At 41.4% G+C, this 27,048-nt stretch overlaps 1 protein-coding gene across 1 annotated transcript; it reads left to right on the top strand.

The window, feature by feature from the left end:
• On the top strand, positions 1 to 25,711 carry LOC114597281 (lipase member M-like). Its single transcript, XM_077930482.1, has 9 exons — positions 1 to 104; positions 427 to 544; positions 15,047 to 15,245; positions 17,462 to 17,571; positions 18,196 to 18,332; positions 22,707 to 22,853; positions 23,516 to 23,587; positions 24,756 to 24,821; positions 25,355 to 25,711. The coding sequence occupies exons 1-9, from the start codon at positions 3 to 5 to the stop codon at positions 25,586 to 25,588; spliced, it is 1,185 nt and encodes a 394-aa protein (XP_077786608.1). The 5' UTR covers positions 1 to 2; the 3' UTR covers positions 25,589 to 25,711.
• The last annotated feature ends 1,337 nt before the right edge of the window (positions 25,712 to 27,048 follow it).

Genomic DNA, 27,048 nt, shown 5'->3' with positions numbered 1-27,048 from the left:
CGATGTGGCTGTTTGTGGCAGTGGTGTGCTTAATGCAACAGACAACAGAGTCAGAAGAATTCCTCAGGAAACGGCACTTGAATCCTCAAGAATTTATGACCACTGTGAGTTGCTTGTTCAGATGCATTTGGAAACAACAGGCTATTGCTAGGACAAAATAATTTGTACATATTTCTTTTAACAGATATTCCAAAGCATTTGCTTTTCATAGAAGGATTTCCAGGCCTCCCTGAGTTACCCCAAAGAGGGCTAGATGGATTATAATGGATGAATTTGCTTTTGTTCATTACAGCCAGCAGGGGAGGAAGGCAGGATCCAGAACTTTTTTCTCTTCTCCTCAGCACCATTGTTCCTAAAATTCCTTGCAGCACATCTAGACTTAGAAAAAAAGGTCTCAATTTGCTGAGGATTTCTTTGTTGTTGCAGAATGAAATAATCCAATATTGGGGATACCCCAGTGAAGAGTATGAAATCCTGACAGAGGATGGCTATTACTTACAAATAAACAGAATTCCTTACGGAATGCACAGTTCTGGGAAGACAGGTAATTTTGGAATATAACTGATGTTTTTATAGCATTTTTTTTTGAAGGAAGAGAAGGGGCTTAGAACTTTTCATCCTCTGCTCCCCAGTCCACACCACCAACGGGCAGGCACTCACATGCCAGGCAGGGGCAGGTTGCAGAGGGCACATGACAGGGATCTCTGTGTAGGGTGCCTGGTTTGCGTTACCTCAGATTGGGGGCCAGGCAATGGCCCCCTGCCCCCCCCGTGCTACACCACTGAGGAAGAGTATTGGCAGGATTCCACATAGCCCAGAGGAAACAAATGTGTGTGTATAAATGCTCAGAATGAGCTAATCCAGTTTAATGAAGTTCACTGAATTAGTTCAAAAATCTTTGAAGTACACCTGACAGTTGTTGCCAAAATTGCTGGGTGAGCTGAATGCAAATTAACTTCATAGGGGGTTCAAGTTCATTCTGTGTTTTTATATAAGACTCTTTAGGCTCTTAAGTTTAAAGTTCCTAATGGTTGAAGAAAATAAGTCACACCCCACTGTGTGTGTTTTGATGTTTTCTTAGTCTTCTTTACCTATATGTTAGGTAGCGTCTCCACCCCCATCGTTCTGCCCGGGCGCTGAGGTCCAGTGCCGAGGGCCTTCTGGTGGTTCCCTCATTGCGAGAAGCAAAGCTACAGGGAACCAGGCAGAGGGTCTTCTCGGTAGTGGCGCCCGCCCTGTGGAACGCCCTTCCAGCAGATGTCAAAGCGATAAACAACTACCTGACATTCAGAAGACAACTTAAGGCAGCCCTGTTCAGGGAAGTTTTTAACCTGTGATATTTTACTGTATTTTTGGTTTCTATGGAAGCCGCCCAGAGTGGCTGGGGAGGCCCAGCCAGATGGGCGGGGTATAAATAATAAATTATTATTATTATATGTCAGCACAGCAGCTTATAACATTCTGAAAGCTGAGGAAAATTTCAAGGTAATGTGAATTGAACTCTGAACTGAATATGAACCAAACAAGTTCATTTTATAAGTGGACAAATGCGAATTGGAACTAGTTCCTTTCTGGTCATGTTCAATCTGAACTAGAATTAGTTTCTTTTCTAAAAAGACTTTCAAAGCTCTGGTATCTATTTCTCTATGTGATGTTGTGTAAGAATGAAGTGTTTGGAATTCCACGTAAAGAAGCCATCCAGACAAGCCGAGGGATAGCATTCTCCATTCATCTTAGGATAACAGGGTTGGGAGCAGCAGGGCAAGTCAGATGGCAATTATGCCACTCTGTCCTCACTCTGCCTATCAGTAGGGCCAGCCCTGTATGGAATCCTGCCATAGGAAAGCAGCTACTGATTTTCAGCAATGGAGCTGAAGAATTTGCTGCTTTCTCATCTGATCTTCACTGCCTTTGTATTGGCTATGATTTGTATTGTGTTGCTTTTGTATTGGCTATGATTTCGAAGAAGCATTTGTTCATATTTTTTAATAGTGCCTAAAGGTGAGGCAGCCATGGGTCATCACCTAATTACAAGTAATTATCTCTGTCCTATATATAATTGTTTTTTTCCTGGACTAGATGAAAGCATCGCAAAGATCAATGTTGCTGAAGTGAACACAAATAAACTATAAGGTAGATTGCCCATTTTGTTTCTATTTCCCCCCCAGGTCCTAGGCCAGTTGTTTTACTGGTACATGGTATTTTGCTTGAAAGTAGGTGCTGGATTGCAAATCTTCCCAACAATAGCCTGGGATTCTTCCTAGCAGATGCTGGTTATGATGTTTGGATGATAAATGCTAGAGGGACCAGCTGGTCTAGAAGACACAAGACTCTGTCAATTGACCAAGCAGAATTTTGGGATTTCAGGTATAAAGAGACAACTTGTAACTTGGATAATTGAGACAATGGTAGTAACTGCTGTCTCTGAAGTACAACTGCTAACAACATATCTTTTTTCCTTCTGTTGTGTCAAAAGTGCTTCAGTCCTGGAAAGAGTTCCCAAAGATGGGACATGGTGGATTGCGGTTCCTTTTTTTTTTTAGAGCCAACATCAACATGACAAAATGCATGACTTTCTCTATATTCATGCAGACTGAATTTGTGGGGCTCTGAGATCATAATTAGGACTGTGCATTCGCTCTGGACAAATCTTAGGACCTGAACTGAATCAAGCCAATCTGGAATTGTGGATTGTGGAAATGGTGGATTGTGCAAGAAGAGGGTGGGTGAAGAAGGAGATGCAGGTGAAGGCTCTCACCTGTCATACTTCTCCCTGCCTCTGCTGATGTCATAGGAGCATGCTTGTCAGTTCACAGTTCAAAAACTCATCTCTGCCTCTTGGCCTTCCTCATCACACCCTGCTGCTTCAGCTGTTGCATCTGATGCTGGACGACTTTCTGCCACACACTCTCATAGCTCACTAAGCCTTCTTACTGCTTCAGAGTCTGACACCTCCTCTTTCCTGTTGTCTCCATCTTCTCCTGCTGACCTCTTGTTGTCGTTCCACCACCACTCCCCGGGCTCTGAGCCTTCTTCCCTGGTGACCCTCCAGCTGGTTCCTTGCACCATTCCTCTGCATCAAAGAAGTCCATGGAAGCTGACTACATGCTTATTTAGGGTTTAAAACCTGACTGAACATGAGGTTGGGGAGGGGGAGAGAAAGAAATGGTGAACTCCCCATTGAACCCTGAAGACTGTACTATTCCTTTGGCGTGGGTGGGGGTGAGGAAACAGAGCTTGTTGGAATTTCTTACATTTCCCCCTTACAATTTATATATCACTTGATTACAATTCTCACAAAGTGGTGGCATTCTAAGTAGTTAACATTCATTTTTAATGGCACAATCCTGTATAGGAATGGGGAATCACAGCCCAAATTACCTCATCATTTGAGGCAGAGTCCATGCATACTTCTAATAGTGTGCTTTAGTAATGAAACAGAAGGATAAGTGGAGAAAACTTCACCTGCATTTTGTATGTATGACTACAAAGCGGGTGGTGCTGTGGTCTAAACCACTGAGCCTCTTGGGCCTGCTGATCAGAAGGTCAGTGGTTCGAAGTCCCACAACGGAGTGAGCTCCCGTTGCTCTGTCCCAGCTCCTGCCAACCTAGCTGTTCAAAAGCACACCAGTGCAAGGAGATAAATAGGTACGACTGCGGTGGGAAGGGAAACGGCGTTTCCATGTACTCTGGTTTTCGGCATGGTGTTCCGTTGTGCCAGAAGCGGTTTAGTCATGCTGGGCACATGACCTGGAAAGCTGTCTGGGGACAAACGCCAGCTCCCTTGGTCTGAAAGCGAGATGAATGCCGCAACCGCATAGTCACCTTTGACTGGACATAATAATAATAATAATAATAATAATAATAATAATAATAATAATAAACTTTTATTTCTACCCCACCCTTCCCTGTTCAGAAAACCAGGCTCAGACAAATTTAACAACAAATTTAAAACACTTACGGTAATTGATGCAACAAAAAACAGCATAAAATACAGTAACTTAACCCTCCACGGATCCTTTACCTTTACCTTAATGTCTTACAGCATCCATGAAATTGCGATATATGATATTCCAGCAACAATAAATTTTATCCTGCAGAAAACTAAGCAAGAAGGATTGTATGTTATCAGTCAGTCTCAGGGTGGGGCACTTGGTAAGTAATAAGAAATGAATGGAATGTGTTTACTGCCCGAGCCCTTTTTCAAAAGGCCTTCTTACAATAAAAAATTCCCATCACTGGTATAGTTGAAACCTAAAAATTTTGATTGAAGGAACAATAAGCAAGGACTTTGGCTCCCATATGTTTGGCACAGCTGCTGAATTCTGGAATTCTTTCTCTTTGGCAGGTTTAATTGCCTTTTCACTCTTACCACAGCTTGCTCAGAAAGTCAAGCTCTTTATAACTTTTGGTCCTACCTACACACTTGTCGGCACCAGTGGACCTTCTGTGCTATTTCTCAGTCTTCCAGATGCATTAATAAGCGTAGGTATTTCTCATAGGTTTTTATAGTGTGTTAATGTGGCCTTCTAACATAATCAGTTTAGTGATATGGACAGTTCAACCTTTAAGTTTATCCATTTGTCATTATTTTGGGGGAGGTCATGCAATATCTGGTTTAATTAATCCTCACATATTAATCCTAAAGAGAATAATAATAATAATAATAATAATAATAATAATAATAATAATAATAATAATTTTTATTTATACCCTGCCCTCCCCAGTCAAGACTGGGTTCAGGGTGGCTAACACCAAATATAAAAACAATTGATTGAAATACAGCTTTAAAAACAAGATTAAAATACAACATTAAAACATTAAAATGCAGCCTGATTTCAGTGGAAACTCAAAAACTTTTTGGGGGATGAAAACCTCAAGTCTTCACCAAGGCTAACTATCCAGACTGGTCCTACATGGTCAAGAAAAAAGCCAGGGAAGTCCCCAAATAGGAGTTCCAACACAGAAGGAGAAAGGAAAAAAGAAAGGGGGGAGGGCAATCAAATTGATTCCAAGCCAAAGGCCAGGCGGAACAACTCTGTCTTACAGGCCCTGCAGAAAGAAATCAGATCCTGCAGGGCCCTGAGACAGAGCGTTCCACCAGGCTGGAGCCAGTGTTGAAAAGGCCCTGGCTCTGATTGAAGCTAATCTGACTTCCTTAGGGCCCAGGACCTCTAGGGTGTTGCTATTTATGGACCTTAAGGTCCTCTGTGGGGTATATTGGGAGAGGCGGTCCCATAGGTATGAGGGTCCTAGGCCGTGAAGGGCTTTAAAGGTCAAAACCAGCACCTTAAATCTGACCCTGTACTCCACCGGGAGCCAGTGCAGCTGGAAAAGCACTGGGTGAATATGCTCCCATGACAGCGACCCCGTGAGGAGCCTCACTGCAGCATTCTGCACCCGCTGGAGTTTCTGGGACAGCTTCAAGGACAGCCCCACATAGAGCGAATTACAGTAGTAAAGCCTGGAGATGACCGTCGCATGGATCACTGTGGCCAGGTCAGGTCGGGAAAGGTAAGGGACCAACTGCTTGATGCGGCAAAGGTGGAAAAAGGTCGCCTTGGCTGTTGCTGTAACCTGCGCCTCCATGGAAACGGAGGTGTCAAGGATTATACCCAAACTCTTAACAGAAGGCAATGGCACTAATTGGGCCCCTGCAAGAGAAGGGAGTTGGTCCCTCATCCCCATGCCATCCCGACCCAGCCAGAGGACCTCTGTCTTTGAAGGATTTAGTTTCAATTGGCTCCCACGAAACCATCCAGCCACAGCTTTCAAGCATCTGGTCAGTGTGTCCAGGGCCGAGTTGGTGTGGCCATCCATCAGCAGATAGAGCTAAGTGTCATCAGCATATTGGTGACAACCCAGCCCAAAGCTCCAGACAATCTGGACAAGGGGTTCATAAAGATGTTAAAAAGCATCGGGGAGAGGATTGCGTCCTGCAGCACTCCATACACCCAGGAGTGGCATGACGACATCTCCCTCCCTAGCGCCACCCTCTGTCCCCAACCAGAAATAAAGGAGCACAGCCATTTTCGGGCTATGCCCTGTATCCTCACGTCGGTGAGACGGTGGTCCAAAGATCATGATTGACCATGTCAAAGGCTTCTGACAAATCTAAGAGTATCAGCAGTACTGACCCGCCTCAATCCAGTTGTCTACGGAGATCATCTGTTAGGGCGACCAGAGCCATCTCAGTCCCGAAACCAGGACGGAACCTGGACTGAAATGGATCTAAAGCCGATGTTTCCTCCAGAAACCTACCAAAGAATCACAAAGATCTCTGTTTATTTTACAGCTCATATGGGGAAAGAAAGAATTTGTCCTTTTCAGTAACAAACTGAAAAGACTGAATGCCAAGCTGTGTAGTTATCCATTGATAGACAATTTTTGCCTCCAACTTATTTTCCTTTCTGTTGGATGCAATCAAAATAACTTAAATGTGGTAAGTTGACTCTTTATTTTTCTACATATATTGACAAAAAACAGTACTCCGTTTTTCTCTCCAGCCAGCAATATATTTTGCAGAAAACCGAATTCATTTTAATAGATAAATTATAAATTAGTGATGGAATCCAAAGCACGTGTATTCAGAAATTAATATGATGGAGTCCAATGGTACATGCTCCAAGATATGCATTTATGGGATTGTAGCCCTAAAGGTACAATTGACTAACCAAGTCTGTAAATGTTGCAACTAGAATTGAGAATAATCTTTGTGGAAGAGACCCTGGTACATTACAGAAAGAATAAGCTGTATGGTTTTTGTTATAACTTTTATTGACGAAGTTGATAACAGATGAAAATTAAAATATTTTAACTTACCTTTTTAATTTTTTTGAATGTTTATAACTTTAAAAAAAAAATCCAAGAAATTCACAAGAAGGCTTTCAAGCAAACAATAGAAAAAACAAATGCACTATTAAAATAGTATAAAAATAAAAAAGCAAATCAGCACAAAGCTCCTAACCTCTGCTGCCACATCTTTCCTGAGCTGTATGCTTTCCTATATAATTTGCCTTTGCCTTTCATTAAGGTTTATATATATTGTATTGCCCTGGGCTGGATCTAGACACATCAAAGAAGGATTTCAGTTAAACACCTTGTAAACTTTGTATGAAAAATCGGGTTGGCAAAAACGGGACTCCACAGCACCACCTGGTGTCACAGTCTTATAATGCATATAAAACACTGTCAGGGAACTGACATCAGAGACACGGGAGAAGGAGAGGGTCTCAGATTCTGCAGGTGAAGGTCCCAGCACAAGGGGGAGACCCAGCTTGGTGGAAGGGGAAGGAAATGCGCGTTACACCAAGAGTCCAGGAGAGCCAGGGGGAGAGGAGGTGGAAGGGCTCCGGGATTCTTCCCTGGAAATCAGTGAAGAGAGCCCAGGCACTCCGCTACCCACGCCTACCCTGCGCAGGAGACTCCCGCGCAATGAGAGGCGGAGACGATTAGGTGTCAAACAGCTTTTATGCTGGCAGAGGTTTAAGAAACGCCCACAGACAGATTCTGCCAGTGACTGAGGCAGTCAAGCGGAGATGGGCTGTGCAGTCCGAAGGGTTTAACCAGGCAATCAAGCACCCAAACGGGGTCGGTTTACGCACGAGTAACTCCAAACCACTACAAACACATATCTCTAGAGCCCGCTTTGAGACAATGCCCTCAGCAGTGCTGTACGGCAAATTCACGCGGGTACCAATGCATGCGCGTCTCTGCCCCTGTATGTCTAATAAGGTAGAATCTGTTACACACATCCTTCTATTTTGCGAATTTTATAGTGAAGAATGAGTTCAACTAATTTTGCCACTTTTATCAAAATTTATACCCCTACAACATTATTTGGAATCCTCCCCCGAAATTCTCCGAAAATACCTTCTGGAAGATTCCTCAAGCTCAATATCATATGTGCTGGCCAAATTTTGGACTTTAGTAATCAGGAAGCGTAAATCTCTTCTGTTGAATGGCACACTGCGAAGTTCCCTTGTGTAATCCTTTTTTTCTTTTTTCTTTTTTCTCTCTTTTCTGATGCCGTTGTTGATTTCTTTTTGTCTGATCTTGTGGTGTTTAGTGTCACTAGCTTTGGCCGCAATAAAACTTGAAACTTGGAAACTTGGAAACATATAAAGTGCTTTTTCTTTGCCAATGTAGTTGAGTCCCAAATGCTTGTGACTTTTTGCTAGTGTAATTCATCCCTTCCCCCCACTCACTGAATATTCAGAGACGATTCTAAAAAAATGTTTCCATGCCTATTATTTCTCCCCTAGAGTCAAGTAGACGTGATTGTTGGAATTTTCCCTGATTTTGGTTCTGTAAAAAACTTGATCCACTTGGCCCAGGTAGGGTTTAATGCATGTTTTTCCTTTTTTTCAAAATTCAGAGGTCATTTGATATCCAAATGCATGTTTAATGTGTGTGAATAAGGGTTTTCTTTTTTAATTTTCAGAAGGTGACAGGAAAGTTACAGTAAATGAAAAACAATATAGCAATAAATGGTACATGCTATATATGATATATATGCATCTACAGGGGTCAAAACTGGCCATAATAACATGCAAATGAAAGCAAATATAAATATCCTTAAATAGGTTGCATGAAAGAAGAATGAAAGAGCAAGTTTTCTATTGCATTGTCTAAAGAGTAATTCTTAAATTCAAACATCAAGCAATTTTTTATTCATTCTGTTTGAGGTAAGAGTTAAGTTTGAATTTTCACACTGCAGTTTCTCATTACCAGGGGTTTTTTTTCAGCCAGAACTCACTGGAACTGAGTTCCGGCACCCCTTTGTTGCGTTCCTCCACCTCATTGGTGGGTTCCGGCTGATCTGTAATTTTCTGGTACCGTCCCCTTGCAGAGGGCTGTGCAACAGCAGTGTTGGGTGGCACTGCACTTTGGGCTGCTTGGCAGAGGCGGTGGTTGGCAGGATGATTTGGGCGGTGTGGTAGAGGTCGCCGGTGAAAGTTTTTATTTTTTCCCTGCAGGGGTGCTCCGCCTAAAAATAGGAGAGCTCTGGCACCTCTTTTTCTAGAAAATAGCCCTGCTCATTACCTTTTACAATTTGGCAATTATTCTTCCCTGTGGAATGCCCTCCCTTCAGATATCAAGGAGAAAAAGAACTACACAACTTTTAGAAGATATCTGAAGGCAGCCATGTATTGGGAAGTTTTTAATGTTTCATGTTTTATTATGTTTTTATATATGCTGTAAGCTGCCCAGAGTGGCTGGGGAAACCCAGCCAGATGGGTGGGTTATAAATAATAAAATTATTTATTATTATGATGATTAAACCAATTATATGACTAGAAACAGAAAAATATGTAATGGACTCAAATATTTAGGGTGGATCTATACTCATAGTTTTTAATGTTAAGGAAGGGTTAAGGAATTGGTTTTGATAACATAATACATCCTACTTTTTACATTCATAATGCATTATTGCCTTGTCTTTTTTATTGCTTAATTTGTAACTGTTTTATGCTGTTTTATTGGTGAAAAACTGCTCATATGTCTCTATATAGTGTTTTACCTTTTAAAAAAACACATTCATACTCTGCTGCCCTCCAATGGAATTTGAGAGGTGGTGTTCAGTTTCATTTAAATTTGAAAGGCTTACATGCACAAATAACAAAGGACTCAGAGGGATGTAGGGAGGAAGGATTAAACTGTGACACCAGAGGGTGGATCAGAGCAACCAGCACCCAGCAGCAGGGAAAGAAAAAGCATTTTGGAAAATGGTGTAGCCAGGTATTACTTACATTTGGGGGAGGGGAAAAAACACACACCATCCCAGGGTAAAAAAAAGTTTTAATTCACAAGTATGCCCTGTGTTGTTTTAGAACGACATCTCTAATATTATTCTGGAAATAACGTTAAACAGGTCAGTGTAGATCCAACCTAAGAAATCATCAAGCAATTTTTTTATTCTTTATGTGCAAGTTATAAATATGTCACAATTAAAAATTCAAATATTCATTCCTTTTCCTCAACTTTTTTAGATTTTTAAATCAAAAACACTGAAACGTTTTGACTATGGCAGTAAGAACAAGGCTATATACAACACGGTAATTACAAGGGTTGTGGTGATGGGGATTTGTCATAGATTTCAATGTGTTAAAGCTGCATATTTATTTGGGACTAACTCTCATTGAACTTAGTGGGTCACCCCAAAAAGAAAAGAAAAGGTTAAGGAGTAAACCCTGCACAAATGTGGAGTGGAATCCCTGAGATGGTTGGATGGGACCTTGTATGTCTCCTTCTAAGAACCTCTGCAGCCAAGCTGGTGCCAAATGTATTGTTCATATTTCCTTTGGAGAACATCCATGAACCGAGAGTGGGGTCTTGTTGTCCGGACACCCCAGGGATGCCATGCACACTGCCCAGGCTTGCGTCACTGGCAAGGTCACCTGGGCACTGCTAATGCAGCGGTTTGACTTCATCGCTGGAATCACACTCCATTGTCTCCGAAGACAGCTGGATGCCAACATTGTAAACCTAGATCCCATCTCTCTCCTGGTAAACCCTTAATGCTTCCTTGTACAGCCATGCCTGGGCCTCATGGCTGAGGTCCTGGGTTCCACAGCCCAAAAGAGCACCAGATAACACAGGCAAAGGCAAACAAGTACGGTGACAGTACCTCGGCCAGCATCGACATGCCGCGCTCCAAAAAGCTGATGCTGGTCGCCACAGCATCTTTCCTTCCTCATTCTTTTGTAAAGGTTTTTATAGTCAGGGGTGACCACCCTGGCCTGTGTAGGGTTACAGATGCTTATTTCATTTCATTTCATTTCATTTCATTTCATTTATCATATTATCCTTTTCTTACATTGGGATGCTGCTTATTCCCAAGGAGATGTGTTTAGCCTCAGAAAAGCAGAAACAAACTCAATTTTATTCCTGTGGTCTTGATGGTACTATGTTTTAAGTGCTTTTTAAAATATAAAGCCGCACATGTTCAGCATGTGTGTTTGTGGATGTGGATAGATAGATAGATGGAGATAGATAGATGACAGATAGATAGATGATAGATGATAGATGATTGATAGATGATAGATGATAGATGATAGATAGATAGACGATAGTTTCAAAACTGTTATTTTGTTTGCAGAAGCTGGAATGTAGAAGCAGTTGTGAAGCAATGAAATGGTAGTGGGAAAGAAATATCTTGCATAGCCTTCTAAAACTTTCTAAACCTCATGCCTGCAAGACCGTGAAGCCCAGATCCTAAAAGTACCAAACTGAACCATTTGTCACTTTGTCAGACATACACATTACTCCTGACACAGATCCTCAATGTCATCATACATCCCACAATATTAGCATATGGTATGCTCAATCAGTCATCCAATAATTATCCTGGACACATATATCAACAATGCACAGTAAATCATTAATGCATCACAAATCCATTAAGATATTGGAGAAGAAAAGTTGAAACTAATGCTCAAGGTACCATTTTCCAGGACCATAGGTCACACATCCCAGAGTTTTGATAGTCCTGCATATGAACAGTCAGAAGGTTAAGAAAACAGGTAAAAATCTATGATTGGTAGGTGAAACCCATTTTAATCACTCTAATCTTTTCATCCACAGACCACTCCTCCATTCTATCAAATTGAAGACATGGTTGTGCCAACTGCTGTGTGGTATGGTGGACATGATATTGTAGAAAACATAAAGGACATTAAGCTGTTGCTTCCTCGGATCTCTAATTTAGTTTTCCATAAGTATGTTCCTGAATGGCAGCATTCAGATTCTTTATTTGGTCTTGATATTCCAAAGCAAGAATTCCCTGATGTATTGTATCTGATGCAGAAGTACAAATAAAATGTTATAAAAGTCATATATACTGCATATATTCCATGTGACTGTAGATGCTGCAGTGGGCCTACATAATGTGTATTCATGATCAATTTGTAAATGGAGGTGTGTCCCCCCCCCCCATTACCTATTGCTCATCATCAAATTAATTCTACCTGCTGGCACTGACACAACTGATAGTAGAATTCATTGACCTTGCATCTCTCTCCTGACATTCTAATCTTACTTCCCTGCTCCCAAAACGTGTCAAGGAGCTTCAAGGAGAGATGCTGGATTAAGATGCTGCCGCTAACTCAGTACAGCAGCCAAGTGACATGGTGTCTCTGGAGAGTATGCTAGAGCGCCCTCCTTCCCCCAGGTCTCAGAGCAGAAAGGTGAACAGGCACAAAGGGATTTCCTTAGAAGCCACAGTAGATGGCAGGAGGAGTCTGAGGACTACGAAGTAACAGCCAGGGGGAAGGCAGGAGCATCATTCTGAGCAACTTTGGTTCAAGTGGTGAGGTTTACATTCCATGTCTCCATGTGTGTTCATTGGTTGAAATAAAGCACTGAAAGAAGATCTCCGAGTCTCTGATTTCGCTAGGTCGCTAGCCAGTGAGCTGTTGAAGGCAAGCTCCTGTCAGCCACTGGCCTAATCCAGCAGGCTTTTATTATGTTCTTATTAAATACAGGCATCTCTGTCCCATTTAGAGGTAACACTAGGAGGCAGGATTTTGGCTGTGTACCTATGGCTCCATGGGGAATTGTGAGCATAAACATGTACTGTGGGTTCTTTCCTCAAGACTGGAGTGGGTGCAGCTAACTCTTACATTTCTACCAAGGCTTTCAACATAACCACAGTCCATTTCAATCAGGGTTTAGGCCCAGTTTTGGCACAGAAATTCCTTTGGTCGCCCTGTATTATGACCTCTGTTGAGAGAGAGAAAAGGCAAACATGTCCCTGTTAATTTTTTCCGACCTCTCAGCAGCTTTTGATACCATCAACCAACATCAACCACCAAACTAAGGGTGTATGGTACTGCTTTGTGGGGTTCCAGTCCTAATTGGATGGTCATTCCCAGAGAGTGTTGCCTGGGGAATGCTTTTCAGCCCTGTGAAAGCTTCAATGTGGGGTCCCGCAGGGCTCAATCCTACCCCCCCCCCCCACATTGTGTAACATCTACATGAAACCGTTGGGTGCGGTTATCCGGAGGTTTGAGGTATGTTGTCAGCAGTATGCTGATGACACTCAGCTCTATTTCCCCTTTGCATCTGCAAGTGAGGCAGTGGAAGTGCTGGGCCAGTGTCTTGCCTCAGTAATGGACTGAATGAGAGCCAACAAACTGAAACTCAATCCAGATAAGACTGAGGCACTGTTAGTGGGTGGGAGAAGATGGGTGGGAGATCACCTGCTCTTGATGGGGTTACACTTCCTCTGAAGGAGCAGGTTTGTAGCTTGGGGGTACTCCTAGATCCTTTGCTGTCACTCGAGGCTCAGGTATAACTTAAGTGGATACAAAATAATGACGACAACACACACAGGACAAAAAAAAATGTAGACATAAAATTTATATACCACTTAATATAAGCATAAATCTCCAGGTGAGTTATATTTTTTAAAATATGCAAGGAAGTGTAATGTACATTTCAATGCTTTGAACTGATTTTATAATGAAATGATTTTAGAATGTTGTATCATTTTACTGTTGTTAGCCGCTCTGAGCCCGGCTTCGGCTGGGGAGGGCGGGATATAAATATTTTTTTAAAAAATTATTATTATTATTAGTAGTACTGCCTTGCCTTGCCACAAGGTATATGATAGTATGTGATAATTCTTTTCTCATAACTGTTTTGCTTACTCTGCATCTGTCCCATAATTAACAATGCACCCAGAAAGACACATTTTGCATAATTATATAGTAGCTGATGAAAGTGATCTTATTCTCTTCAGTTGATTACAACCTAAGTCTTCTTCAGTGTGCATTAGAGATGTGGTTGCTATTACTGAACAGGAGCAGGTAAGCAAAAATCTTTTCTTCCCCGTATCTTTTTCATTTATTTCCTGGCGACATGCCTTGGTCTTACATTTTAATAGCTTGCATTTAACAAAGTTAGACATTACTATCATAAAGTACAACCCAATCATCCAGTAGAAATAAAGGCTACTTGCACAAAGTCTGCTGGTACAGAACTGATTCAGCTGTGGGGGAATCACAAATTGCATAAATGTGTACAGAATTATTTATACCTTACTTTCTGAATTGCATTTGTAGTCTGCCCTTCCTCCATTAGGAAAATACAATATTTAAAAATGCTTAAAACATTAAAAAACAGTAAAAAACATCTAAAAAGCAAAAAACCAAAAAATATTTTTTAAAGCAAATTTAAAAACAGGTATAACAAACACAAATGTCATATGTTTTGGAATACCGTACTTGCTTATTCTTTCCCACCAGTGTATGGTTTCATTGTGGGTTAGAATTGAGCTTGCTTAGCCTTATTTCCAAAACAAAAAAAATTCTTTCCAGTAGCACCTTAAAGACCAACTAAGTTAGTTCTTGGTATGAGCTTTCGTGTGCATGCACACGAAACCACAGAGCCTAGGACTTGCCGATCAGAAGGTCGGCGGTTTGAATCTCCATGACGGGGTGAGTTCCCGTTGGTCGGTTCCTGCTCCTGCCAACCTAGCAGTTCGAAAGCACCTCAAAGTGCAAGTAGATAAATAGGTACCGCTCCGGCGGGAAGGTAAACAGTGTTTCCATGCGCTGCTCTGGTTCGCCAGAAGCGGCTTAGTCATGCTGGCCACATGACCTGGAAGCTGTATGCCAGCTCCCTTGGCCAATAAAGTGAGATGAGCGCCACAACCCCAGAGTCGGCCACGACTGGATCTAATGGTCAGGGGTTCCTTTACCCTTTACCTTATAAGGGTTGGAAACAGCAGGGTAAGTAACATGGTAATTATGAAGCTCTGTCTTCCGACTTCCCACTCCAAATCCTCTGCTACCTGAAGCAACTGCCTCATTCTGCATATCAATAGGGCCAGCCAAACTATTATTAAATAGTGTCCAAAGGTGGGACAGCCATGGCACATCACCTAGTTAGAAGTAATTATCTCTTTCATATACATAATTGTATCTATTCTGGACTAGAGGAGATCATCACAATGCACAATATTGATGAAGGGAACAGAAATTATCTAAAAGGTATATTGTCTACAATATTATCTAATGCCCTTTATCTTGTTTTCCCCCAGGTCCTAGGCCAGTTGTTTTACTGGTACATGGTGTTTTGAGTGAAGGTAGGGCCTGGATTGTAAATCCTCCCAACAATAGCCTAGGATTTGCTCTAGCAGATGCTGGCTATGATGTTTGGCTAATAAATAATAGAGGTACCAGCTGGTCTAGAAGACACAAGACTCTGTCAATTGACCAAGAAGAATTTTGGAATTTCAGGTACAGTATAAAGAGACAACTTGTAGCTTGGATAGTTGAGACAATTATAATGACTGCTGTCTCTGAAGTACAACTGCTACCAACATATCTTTTTTCCTTGCGTTGTGTTAGGGTCCTAGAGTCCTGGAAAGACTTCCCAAAGATGGCCAATGGTGGATTGTGGTTCTTTTTCTTATCCAACATCAACATGACAAATTTCATGACTGAATTTTACATGCAGACTGAATTTCTTGGGCTCTGAGATGTCGATAAAGTGGTTTCCTAGACTGCCCTTGATGTGGTTATACCATTCTGAAGGAGTGGGTACATAGCTTTGACCCCTTGCTTAAGAGTCAGGTGGCCATGGTGCTACAGAGTGCTTTTCACCAGGTGTCCCAGCTGTGCCCCCATCTGGACAGGCATAGTCTAGCTTCTGTTTATGCTCTGGGAACCTATAGGTTGGATTACTTCAACGCATAATACGTACGGCTGCCTCTGAAGATGGTTTGGAAGTTTCAGCTGCTGCAGAATTTGGCAGCCAGGTTGCTCACTGGGACAAGATGGTTTGAACATAATTCTGGATCCACATGTCCTTCCACAGTGGGGACATAGGTTTCTGGGTGAGAGTTGATCACAGTGGCTTCCTCTTAGTTCGTTTCTCCTTTTTGCCATGAGTTCGTGCTTCTTCAAAATCCATGACACCTTTGATAAAGGCTTTTCTGCAATTGGAGCACTCACAGGCCAGTGTTTCCCAGCTATCAGTGGTTATACTACATTTTTTTTAGATTTGCCTTGAGATCATTTTTAAACCTCTTTTGTTGTCCACTGGTATTTCACTTTCCATTCTTAAGTTTGGACGAGAGTAGTTGCTTTGGAAGATGATAATCAGGCATCTGAACAAGATGACCAGTCCAACGAAGTTGATGTTCAAGAATCATTGCTTCCACACTGGTGATCTTTGCTTCTTCCAGTATACTGACATTAGTTCACCTGTCTTCCTAAGTGATGTGTACAATTTTTCAGAGACACCGTTGATGGAATCTTTTGAAGAGCTGGTGTTTATAAATAGTCCATATTTAACAAATGTAGAGTAATGTTGGTAATACAATAATTGGTAATACAATAATTGGTAATACAATAATTTATAAACAAGCATTTTGGTTTCCCTGCAAATTTACCTGGGAGAAGAAAGAAAGGCTTCCAGGTAAGACCTGAGGGTCCGCTACTTTCTGCGTGAGACAAGGGTCAAGAGCTACCTTTGAGAGAGGACTGGTTTTGTTTTTATCTAGATCAGTTTCATCTATTTTATCATGAAAAAGCTTTAATAAAATTTAGAAGACCTCTGAAGGAAGCACTGTATTGGGAAGTTTTTAATGATTGATGTTTTATTATGTTTTTATATTTTGCTGGAAGCCACTCAGAGTAGACCATCTGGGGAAATTTTGATCATGGCAGCACACTCTACAGAATATCACAGAGTACTGATTCGAAAACAGGCATTTCCTGCTCTTGCCCTGCACTGTGGAATGCCCTTCCCTCTTCCACATGTAAAGCATCATCAGTGTGATTCCGTGCATCGTTCTTGATGTAGATCTTCATTCTCCACTTGGTCATAATGAAGACATTTCTTGCCACCTTGTCCCTGGTGTAGATCTTCACTCACTGCTTTCTCCCTGGAGGGAAGTGGTCCAATTTTGTGGTTCACCTCCAGTGCCAGAATATCTTAGGCCGGTCCTAATACTACTAATATATAAGGCCCTGAACAATTTGGTATTTAGATTATCTGATAGATGGCCCACTCTTGTACAGACTTGTTAGTTCCTCCAGACATATTGTGAAGACACACCTTTTTGCCCAGACATTCCAGGATGTCCACCTCTTAGACTGTAGAAAAGGACTTCTGAATTACCATTTAAATTTAACACAGTTGTGCGATTTCATATAATTTAATACAATTCTTTAAAATTATCCTTTAACATGTGGACAATGTGCATATCCGACAACCTATTGGGCTAGTTTAAGGGTGATATAAATATCTAAATAAATCATAAATATGTATCTACTTTCTGTTTCCTTACTCTTTCCATGGGACAATAAACTTACAATGTCATCCTCCAGATGACAGGTTATCATACCTGACACCTGATGTATTGTGATTTTGAATTTATACATTAGTGTCCATAATTGTATGCAATTGCAGGCAGGCAATTCACCTATATTCTGTGTTTGTCTTTCAGCTTTCATGAAATGGCAATTTATGATATTCCAGCAACCATAAACTTTATTCTGCAGAAAACTAAGCAAAAAAGCTTGTATTATATTGGCCATTCCCAGGGAGGTACGTTGGGTAAGTTAAGAAGAAAGAGAATGAAATGGCTTTTATTTTCTCGCCTTCCTGCATTATCAGGGACCTACTGGGGATGTGGTTAAGTCTCATGACTATTGGGAAGACTAGTTGAAAAGAAAAGAAAAGGTTAAAGCACAGCTTTTAAAAAAAGGGGGGGAGAGCAGAGCTCACATATGTTCCATGAGAAAGTCTTTTCAGGATCAGGACTTCAGTAGTCAAGCTGGGGCAGCATATACAGCTCTCATCAGTTCCACAGTCATGAAGAATGTCCATTTGTGGTGCGAGGGAGCAAAGACCAGGAGGCATGAAATAAGTGGATTCTGCTTAGACCTGATATCTGACACATTCTCTTAAAAACTCCAGTGCCTAATTTAGGGAGATGGACACCCAGCATCCCAAAGGAAAATTGCCCTGAATTTGTTGAATGACAGGCATTTCAAAAGAAGAGAGATGGGAAACTTTTGACCTTGCAGATATTTGGACTGCAGCTCCCATCATCCCCATCAAGCATGGCTGCTGGGCTCAAGGTCCAGCAACACCTGGAGAGCCACAGGTTTTTTTTTTATATCTCTTATTTGTTTGTTTGTTGCAAGTGCTATGTTTAGAATTCTTTCTTTTTTCCAGGTTTTATTGCCTTTTCAAGCATGCCACAACTTGCTCAAAAGGTTAAACTCTTCATGGGCTTGGCTCCTCCTGACACATTGGCAGGCTTGAAGGGACCCTTTTCTTTACTTCTAAACCTTCCTCAAGAATTGACAAAAGTAAGTATTACTCAAGTCATCGCCATTGTGCAGACCCAGAATTTTAATATATATTTTTCTTATGCATCTTTATAGAGAGTTAGTCTTCCTGCCATCCATTTCATTTCTTTATCTCAAAGTTGAGTGTGAGCTTCGGACTTCCGGTGCGATCGCCATGTCCTTTGGCAGCTTTCCCATGGCACTGGACTCCACTTGTGCAATTTATCAAGGATAATATGGGGGTAATTATCCCTGGTGACCCCCCCCAGGGCAGGGGGGATTTCTCACCCACGGGTCGTCTGATATCTGCCACTTGCTACAATGGAATGCGGGGGCAGGGACGTTGGGTGCTTAACATTGCTCGAATTGGAAACTCTCCATTGCCAGAGCCATGAGCGGGAGTATTCCTGTTCCTTAAAAAATATTTCAATTCGGACTTTGAAACAGGTGTGTTCTGGAAAGAAGGAGACAAAAAGGACCTGCTAAATAAGCCAGTCACTGAGTGCTAAGGTTTGATCTAGAAAGGGCTTTCATTGTTTTGCTCCGGTATACATGAGGTGAGCATCTGTTTCTTTTCTATACTTGCTACTTGCTACTTGCTACTTCATGACTTGATAAGCCTCACGAAGAAAGATTTAATTAACTAAATGGAATGCAAGAAAGATTTAATTAACTAAATGGAATGCAAGAGGAACTGTACAAAAACTTGAGAATTTGAAGATTTATGGCGTGGACCTTTGCAGAGGTCTCTAATTGGAACTGGCAAGATATGAAGGGACTTTGTGCAAAAACATGACTAGATATACTCTCGGCTTGGGACAATAAAATGGCACAAATTATGGTGCAATAGGGGGAAAAAGGGCCTCTGTAGGGGGGTTGAAAACAACCGATGGATTACAACCAGGGAATATTTCACAGAAGAAATTACCGTACATTTGCTTGCATGGACTTCTGTTGTATATGAATTAATATTAATGTGAAGGTGAATCTTTGATCTTTGCAAGCTTCCCCTAGGGCCTGGGGGGAGCAAAGCTTGGATTTTAGAGGAACCAAACAACTACTAACAGTGAAATATCCCTTATGGCATTGCTTTCTACTGCAGACCCTTATCTGGATTTCCAAAACATCAGTTCGTTAAAAGACTCGGATTGCTATCTTTTAAATGTTATCAAACAAAGGAAAGCTGGAAGACAGCCCAGAGTCCTCGAAGACAAGATCATGGAATGAAAAGGGGACCTCTGAGGGGGACTGCATCGAGAAACAATTGATGAGCAAACAACAGGAAGAACAAAATTCCTTTTGCATGCACACATATGGATTTGTTAAATATGACTGAAAGTTGCATACCAGTGACTGTTATGATAAGATAAAGGATAAAGGATAAAGGATAAAGGATAAAGGATAAAGATCAGAATTATCTCAGGGTCTTGTGAAAGAACAATGTGAAACAACAATTGATGACCTCCTTCTACCAGTCCACAATAAAAAGTGTCCTCTCATATTGTATCACAGTGTGGTACGTTGGCTTGACAGCCACGGACAGAAAGTCTTTACAGAGGGTGGTGAACACAGCACATGATATCATGGGCTGTCCCCTGAGCCTGCTAGATGACATCTCAAGGGATTGTTGCCTTAGGAGAGCAAGAAAAATTCTCAGGGACAATTCACACCCCGGCCAGCACCTCTTTAATCTTCTACCCTCAGGCAGGAGATATAGAAGTATAATCAGTCATACCAACAGGCTAAAAAACAGTTTCTATCCGTGGGCTGTTAGGCTGCTGAACGGAAAATAATATAGTGCAACTGACTTTCGGGGTTGGTGTGTTGTGCGACAAGCACACAGAGTGCAATGAGATTGAGTGTTTGGGGGGGGGCTCGGTTTATTTCATTGTAACACAGGTTGTACATTGACAATAAAGGTATTATTATTAGAATTATGATGGGAACAATCATGAGAGAAAAAGGCAGGAACAAGAAACAAAATATTTTCTCCTGACCAGCCAGACATGGGAAGTCTCTGTAAATTATATACAGTGGGACCTCGGGTTAAGTACTTAATTCGTTCCAGAGATCCGTTCTTAACCTGAAACTGTTCTTAACCTGAAGCACCACTTTAGCTAATGGGGCCTCCTGCTGCCGCCATGCCGCCGGAGCACGATTTCTGTTCTCATCCTGAAGCGAAGTTCTTAACCCGAAGTACTATTTCTGGGTTAGCGGAGTCTGAAGCATATGTAACCTGAAACATATGCAACCTGAAGCGTATGTAGCCTGAGGTACCACTGTAATCGGGAATGTATGATTGGCTTTGTTATTAGGATTATGATGTGGCAAGATTTGATATGTTATTAATTGGAGTGTTATTAATGAAAAAGTAATAAAAATTATTTTTAAAAGGAGTGTGAGCTTGAAGAATTAGAAGGTAGTGACTTAAGGTTTGGATCACATGGACATTTGTGGTATGACAAGGTCAGAGTCACCATGGACTTTTTTATTTTATCAGACATACTATATTGAGGATATAGAATATATAAAAACATATGTGAAGATACCATTATGGATCTCAACACTAGAAGCACTTCATAGAAAAGTGTCTATAGGCAAAGAGAAATGGTTAATATACCAAGAATAATTCTTCTTTGGAGATCGCTCATAGCCCAGTAAGATTGTCTTCCAAGAGCACAGTCTTAAGAGGGAGTCCCTAAGTGATTGCGTCCTTCCACAGTGGGAAATAGGTTTTCAGGGTGGAGCTGCTGATGGCTAGAGTTTGCCAGACATACCTTCCTCTTAGTTCGTTTCTCCTTGCAGCCATGAGTTCGGGCTTCTTCAAAGTCCATGACACCTTCAGTAAAGGCTGTTCTCTAATTGGAGTGTTTGCAGGCCAGTGTTTCACAGCTATCAGTACCTATACTACGCTGGTCACGTGACCCGGAAGTGTCTTCGGACAGCGCTGGCTCCTGGCCTTTTAAGCGAGATGAGTGTGCAACCCTAGAGTCGGTCACGACTGGCCCGTACAGGCAGGGGTACCTTTATCTTTTATACTACATTTTTAAAGATTTGCCTTGAGAATGTCTTTAAACCCCTTTTGTTGTCCACAGTCTTATTGCCACCAAGAATTTTTATAGTGGAATCAGGAAGACTGTAAACTTACAGAGGGATTTAACTTATATTAAAAAGACTTTCAGTATAGAAAAAAAGTGACATACTTTGAAATTCAGTTGTGTATGGATGATTAACATGTCATGGTCACTGTGAGTGGGTCTTCAATGTACAAATTGCTGTTGAAATTTGAAATGCAAGAATAACAAGTTAAGGAATGTATGATGAAACAATGGGGACGTATTTGGATTAAGGGTTAAAATACACATTGCGTTCTCAGTGGATGAGTTGAATAAGCTTCACAAATACCTGATAAAGAAGGTATCAGATGTTCTTTATTGTCCTATCTTTTTTTTCTTTCTTCTCCCTTTATTTCTATATATTTTCTTCTTCTTTCTCCTTTTCTGTATCTTTCTCCTCTTTTCTCTATTCCCCTTTTTCTTTTTTTGATATTTTTTTTTGCATACACTTTATAAATTCCAATAAAATCTATTTTTTAAAAGGGAAAGAAAAAAGTGCCAGTGTGGGGTAGTGGTTAACAGCGGTAGACTCGTAATCTGGTGAACTGGGTTCGCGTCCCCACTCCTCCACATGCAGCTGCTGGGTGACCTTGGGCTAGTCACACTTCTTTGAAGTCTCTCAGCCCCACTCACCTCACAGAGTGTTTGTTGTGGGGGAGGAAGGGAAAGGAGATTGTTAGCCGCTTTGAGACTCCTTAGGGTAGTGATAAAGCAGGATATCAAATCCAAACTCCTCCTTCTCCTCCTCTCCTCCTCCTCCTCCTCCTCCTTCTTGGTGGCTGCTCCTAGACAGGATAAAGACTCTGTCACAGTCAGGGATGCTAGAAAGGAATGATTGACATTCCAACCTGCATGCGACACAACCAGTACCATTTGAATTCTGCTGCTGTTCAGCTTCTGCCAAATACTCTGTTATTCATCTTACTGTCCACTATTGAGAATGCCCTTTTCCAGGACCCCACTCCCAAACTTTTTTATGAATTATCAAGAAGGCCCCATCTGCCAATCTTAACACCTGAGAGGTTGTGTGGGAAGGAGGTGGTTGGAGTGGCACCCCCTTAGAAATCTCTCCTCAGCTATCCAGAGCCAGGCCTACATCAGGACCTGGAGGCAAAATTGCCTAGAAAGCCCAGGCATTTCTTCTTGAGCGTGCTTGAAGAAAAGTGGTATATAACTGTAACATAAAGGAGATATATTCCCAACAGGAACCTTAATGTTTACTTCCAAGAAAGGATGGTTATTTAGTAATGCATCAGATTTTTTATTTTATTTTATACAGCTTATATGGGGCAATAAAGAATACTGCCTTTTCAATAACGAACTAAAAGCCATCATTGCCAAGATCTGCAGTTATCCAGGGATTGACAGACTTTGTCTTGAAGGCATTTTCTTACTTTATGGACGCAATGGGGAAAACCTAAATGTGGTAGGTAGTTTTATTCCCTGTCATTTATTTCTTTTTGAAAGAACTTGCTGTGTACATATACAAAACAACAAAAGAAAATCAATCAAACAAAATATAGTATTTGGCGTAATTTTGAGTTCCTTTACACTTCTCTTCCATGGTGAAATAGCAGCCTATTCCAATAAATGATAATCTTTGTTTTAAATTTTAATTTCAAAATTAACTTCACGTCTAGTAGGTAGTTGGTCACTTACTCGTCACCATAGAGGAGGAACTGCACCACACTCCAAATATCAAAGAAGTCTCAAAGTGGCTTATTTTAATTTCTTATGCTAAACTCTAGATGCAAAGACAGAAAGAATTCCTATAGTGGGGCGGACTGTGACCAGGTGACCTCTGTACCTGCTCCAGGTGCTGTCCAGGTGCTCACTGCTGAGAGGCAACTTCAAGGCCCCTGTTCTTCCTTCTTATGGCTCTTTATCAGCTGGATTCACTATGGGTGGGGGATACACGTCTAGGTACCCAGACACCTCTTCATCAGAAACCTGCTTCCTTGTGCAGCATGAAAGTGTCTGTATGCTGTACTGCCTTGAATGCCACGACCTTGTGAATGTGGGTGTTCCTTGAAACCTCTTCAAGAATGGGAATATAAAAAAGCATTTTCTTTCCTATCATTCTTCCAGAGTCAAGCAGATGTGTATCTTGGAATTTACCCTGATTTTACTTCTGTAAAAACTATCATACACTGGAGTCAGGTATGTTCTAACAAATACCTTCTCAGCATTTGAAAACATGGGAGTCAAAAGTCTGATGTTTCGACTTGCCTGTTTAGTTTCTTATGTTTGTGTTTTGGTACTAAGGTTTCCATTTCATTTTATAAAAGTGTAGTTTTCAAGATTACTGGACCACTCAAAAGTTGTATTCTAGCTACAGTGGTACCTCGGGTTAAGAACTTAATTCGTTCCAGAGATCCGTTCTTAACTTGAAACTGTTCTTAACCTGCGGTACCACTTTAGCTAATGGGGCCTCCTGCTGCTGCTGCGCCATCGCCGTGTGATTTCTGTTCTCATCCTTAACCCAAGGTACTATTTCTGGGTTAGCAGAGCCTGTAACCTGAAGCGTCTGTAACCTGAAGCATCTGTAACCCGAGGTACCACTGTACTTCAATATTGAAACATGAACTGTAACAACTCTTTGGATTTCATGGGAAGAACACAGGAAGCTGCCCTTTACTGAATCTGCCCACTGCTCCTTTGAGTTCAGTATTATCTACTGATGGGGGTGAAGACAGGAAAACAGTTAGAGGAACTGCAGGCAGTTAAAGGCAGAGCCCATTCTCCTTGCTGCTGTGTTCTACAAGGGCAACACTGAGACTAAGTAGGAAGCTGACAGACAGGCAGGGGGTGGGTGGAGGAGGGAAGATGGAGGTTGGTGGGGTACTGCCCCATGCACCTGAGTGCACTAACATCCACTGTTGCTGGGAATCCTCACATTACACAGAAGGTGAAACATATTGCAGTGGTCTTGGCAGCTGAAGATTAGTGAAGGCTGGGCAAAAGAAGAGGTCATTATTGTGGGCATAGGCACCAATTCTATGGGGTGAGGATAGCTCCTCTCTCCCAACATATGCGGGGATGGGGCTGAACTCCCTCAATCTTGAGGGGCCGGGCTCAGTTTTTTAATATTTTCTCACAAATGAGGATGATAGATATGTTAATAACCTTCTACCTGACTTTCTACTTTCCACTGTTTTAAGCAGAGCTTTTGGTCCTATCATTGGCTAGGGTGGATGGGTGGGAATTCTGATAACCAAGATCCCAAGAGTTTGATTGTTTTATTGTGTTTTCCATCTTTCAAGAGGCTTTTGTATTTTGAACATGCACCAAATTTCAAATTGTGTATAAGTGTTTTCCATCTTTTTAGGTTGCTAAAACCAACCAATTTAAGTGTTTCGATTATGGATCAAAGAACAAAGCTGTCTACAACATGGTAAGTGTTTTGGATTCTAATGAGAGATTTTGGCGGCAGGTTAAACATTAAATGAGAACCGTGTTGTGATTTCTGAGTTCTTATATCATTCCTTTGGGAAAGATGCAGAACTGGTTGTAATTATGTGTTTGTCTATGAAAGTGCATGCATTTAATGAGTAAGAACACAGAAAACTGCCTTATGCCAAGTCAGACTATTGCCCCCCATCTATCTCTCTATACTGATTTGCAGCAGCTCTGATTCCAAGCCCTACTAGAGAACCTGAGGGACCTATGACCTTCTACACACAAACCAGATGCTTCCTCTGTCCTGAAGAGCACATCCTCCTCATGAGCCATAAGGGCTCTCATTCCTTTTGCTATTCTTATTGGTCCAGAGTAAGGAGTTGGATACTGAATAGATAGTTAAAGAATGATTTTCAAGGGACAGATGTTAGACATTCAATGCATTTGAAGATCCAAAAGATGTCTTTAAAAAGAGAAAAAATGTAAAAGTGAACCTAATTTTCATATTTCTGTTCTTTTTATCAACAGAGTACGCCCCCATTTTATAAGATAGAAGATGTTATTGTACCAACAGCTGTGTGGAGTGGTGGGAATGACATTGTTGTAACCAAAAAGGCTATTGAACGGCTGCTCCCTCGAATCCCTCATTTAGTTTTCTATAAGAATATTCCTGAATGGCAACATTTTGATTTTACCTGGGGTCTTGATGCACCAGACCAGTTGTTTAAGGATGTACTTTGTCTGATGCAAAAGTTCAAATAAAGTCTTAATATGAGGGGCAGAACATATATATGATATTAATGCCTTTTAATAAAGTCTTAGATTGATTGTTTTCTGTACTTATGTTCTTCCTTTCTGTCGCAAATAATATTAAAGGTGGCTAGAAATAACAAAAGGATCTAAGGAAGAAAAACACATAACAAAATTGATGGTAAAAAAGTAACAACAAGCTGGTGCACAGCCTCTAGTACTACGTACTTATTATAACAATATGCATATTTATATTATATTGTGTAACCATGCATTATAGAATAAACTTGCTTCTGTTCTGCAATGAATCATGAAATTCCTTACCCGAGATTTCTCCACCCCCTTTAAAATGTAATAGAACAATTAGTTGCAAAGTAAAATGTACTCTGCATTTATATTGTTCAGTGTTGTCATATTGAACAGAATCCTAATTACAGTGGTACCTCGGGTTAAGTACTTAATTAGTTCTGGAGGTCTGTTCTTAACCTGAAACTGTTCTTAACCTGAAGCACCACTTTAGCTAATGGGGCCTCCTGCTGCCGCTGCGCTGCTGCTGCACGATTTCTGTTCTCATCCTGAAGCAAAGTTCTTAACCCAAGATACTATTTCTGGGTTAGCGGAGTCTGTAACCAGAAGCATATGTAACCTGAAGCGTATGTAACCGAAGGTACCACTGTATCTAAATTGATTGTGCAGCAAACGTCTAGATGAGGTTTGAGTCCAGAAATTAGACATAAATCATACCAGTATTTTTAAAATGTTTTTATTGGTTTTTCACAGTAGAATAGTAAACACAAATACAAACAAAACAAAACTTGGAGTACAGTTGATAAAAACAATGAGCAACAATTTCATTTCTAGAAATCACTTTTGCTAATTGATTGAGCTAAGATGCTTCAAAGTATTTACCGTATTTTTCGCTCTATAACACGCACCCGACCATAACACGCACATAGTTTTTAGAGGAGGAAAACAAGAAAAAAAATATTTTAAACGAAACAGTGGATGTATGATTTTTGTGGTTCATGCTGTGGCCACAGACATGTGATCTGACGGTGAGTTTGGGGTAGCCCAATGCAAAAATCCTGAGGATCCATGTGGATCCGTGCTTTGTAACCATGTTTTAAGTGGGGAGGGGAGGAAAAGCACTCAAGGGACAAGGAACACTCGTGGGGTGGGTGGAGAAGGATGCTGTTAATAATGCAGAAGAGGGGTATAAGAGGAGAAGGCTCCTCTCCTCTCCCGCTTTGCTCCTTTAAAGGCTCTGCTTCTATTCCTCCTCCCCGGCTCGCTGAATAAAACAGCTCCGGACTCGTGTAAGCGGCTCCTCTCCTCTCCCGCTTTGCTCCTTTAAAGCAAGCAGGCTCTCTGTCCCTCTCTCCTCCCCACTCAGCGGCTCTTCTCCTGCTTTGCTGTTTCAAAGCGAGCCACGGAGGAGGGAAGGAAGGGGAACCATGGATCCTCTGCTCACG

Source organism: Podarcis muralis, chromosome 6 (genome assembly GCF_964188315.1).
Source record: "Podarcis muralis chromosome 6, rPodMur119.hap1.1, whole genome shotgun sequence".
NCBI classification, from domain to species: Eukaryota; Metazoa; Chordata; class Lepidosauria; order Squamata; family Lacertidae; genus Podarcis; species Podarcis muralis.
Note: the sequence above shows the minus strand (reverse complement) of the source record. Positions and strands in the feature narration are given on the sequence as shown.

What these genes read in the sequence shown, in the direction of transcription:
- LOC114597281 (XM_077930482.1), top strand. Translation starts at nt 3, where the DNA reads ATGTGGCTGTTTGTGGCAGTGGTGTGCTTAATGCAACAGACAACAGAG. An exon ending in GCACAGTTCTGGGAAGACAG is followed by an intron (nt 545 to 15,046) that starts GTAATTTTGGAA and finishes GTTTTCCCCCAG; the next exon opens with GTCCTAGGCCAGTTGTTTTA. An exon ending in TTCCTCAAGAATTGACAAAA is followed by an intron (nt 18,333 to 22,706) that starts GTAAGTATTACT and finishes TATTTTATACAG; the next exon opens with CTTATATGGGGCAATAAAGA.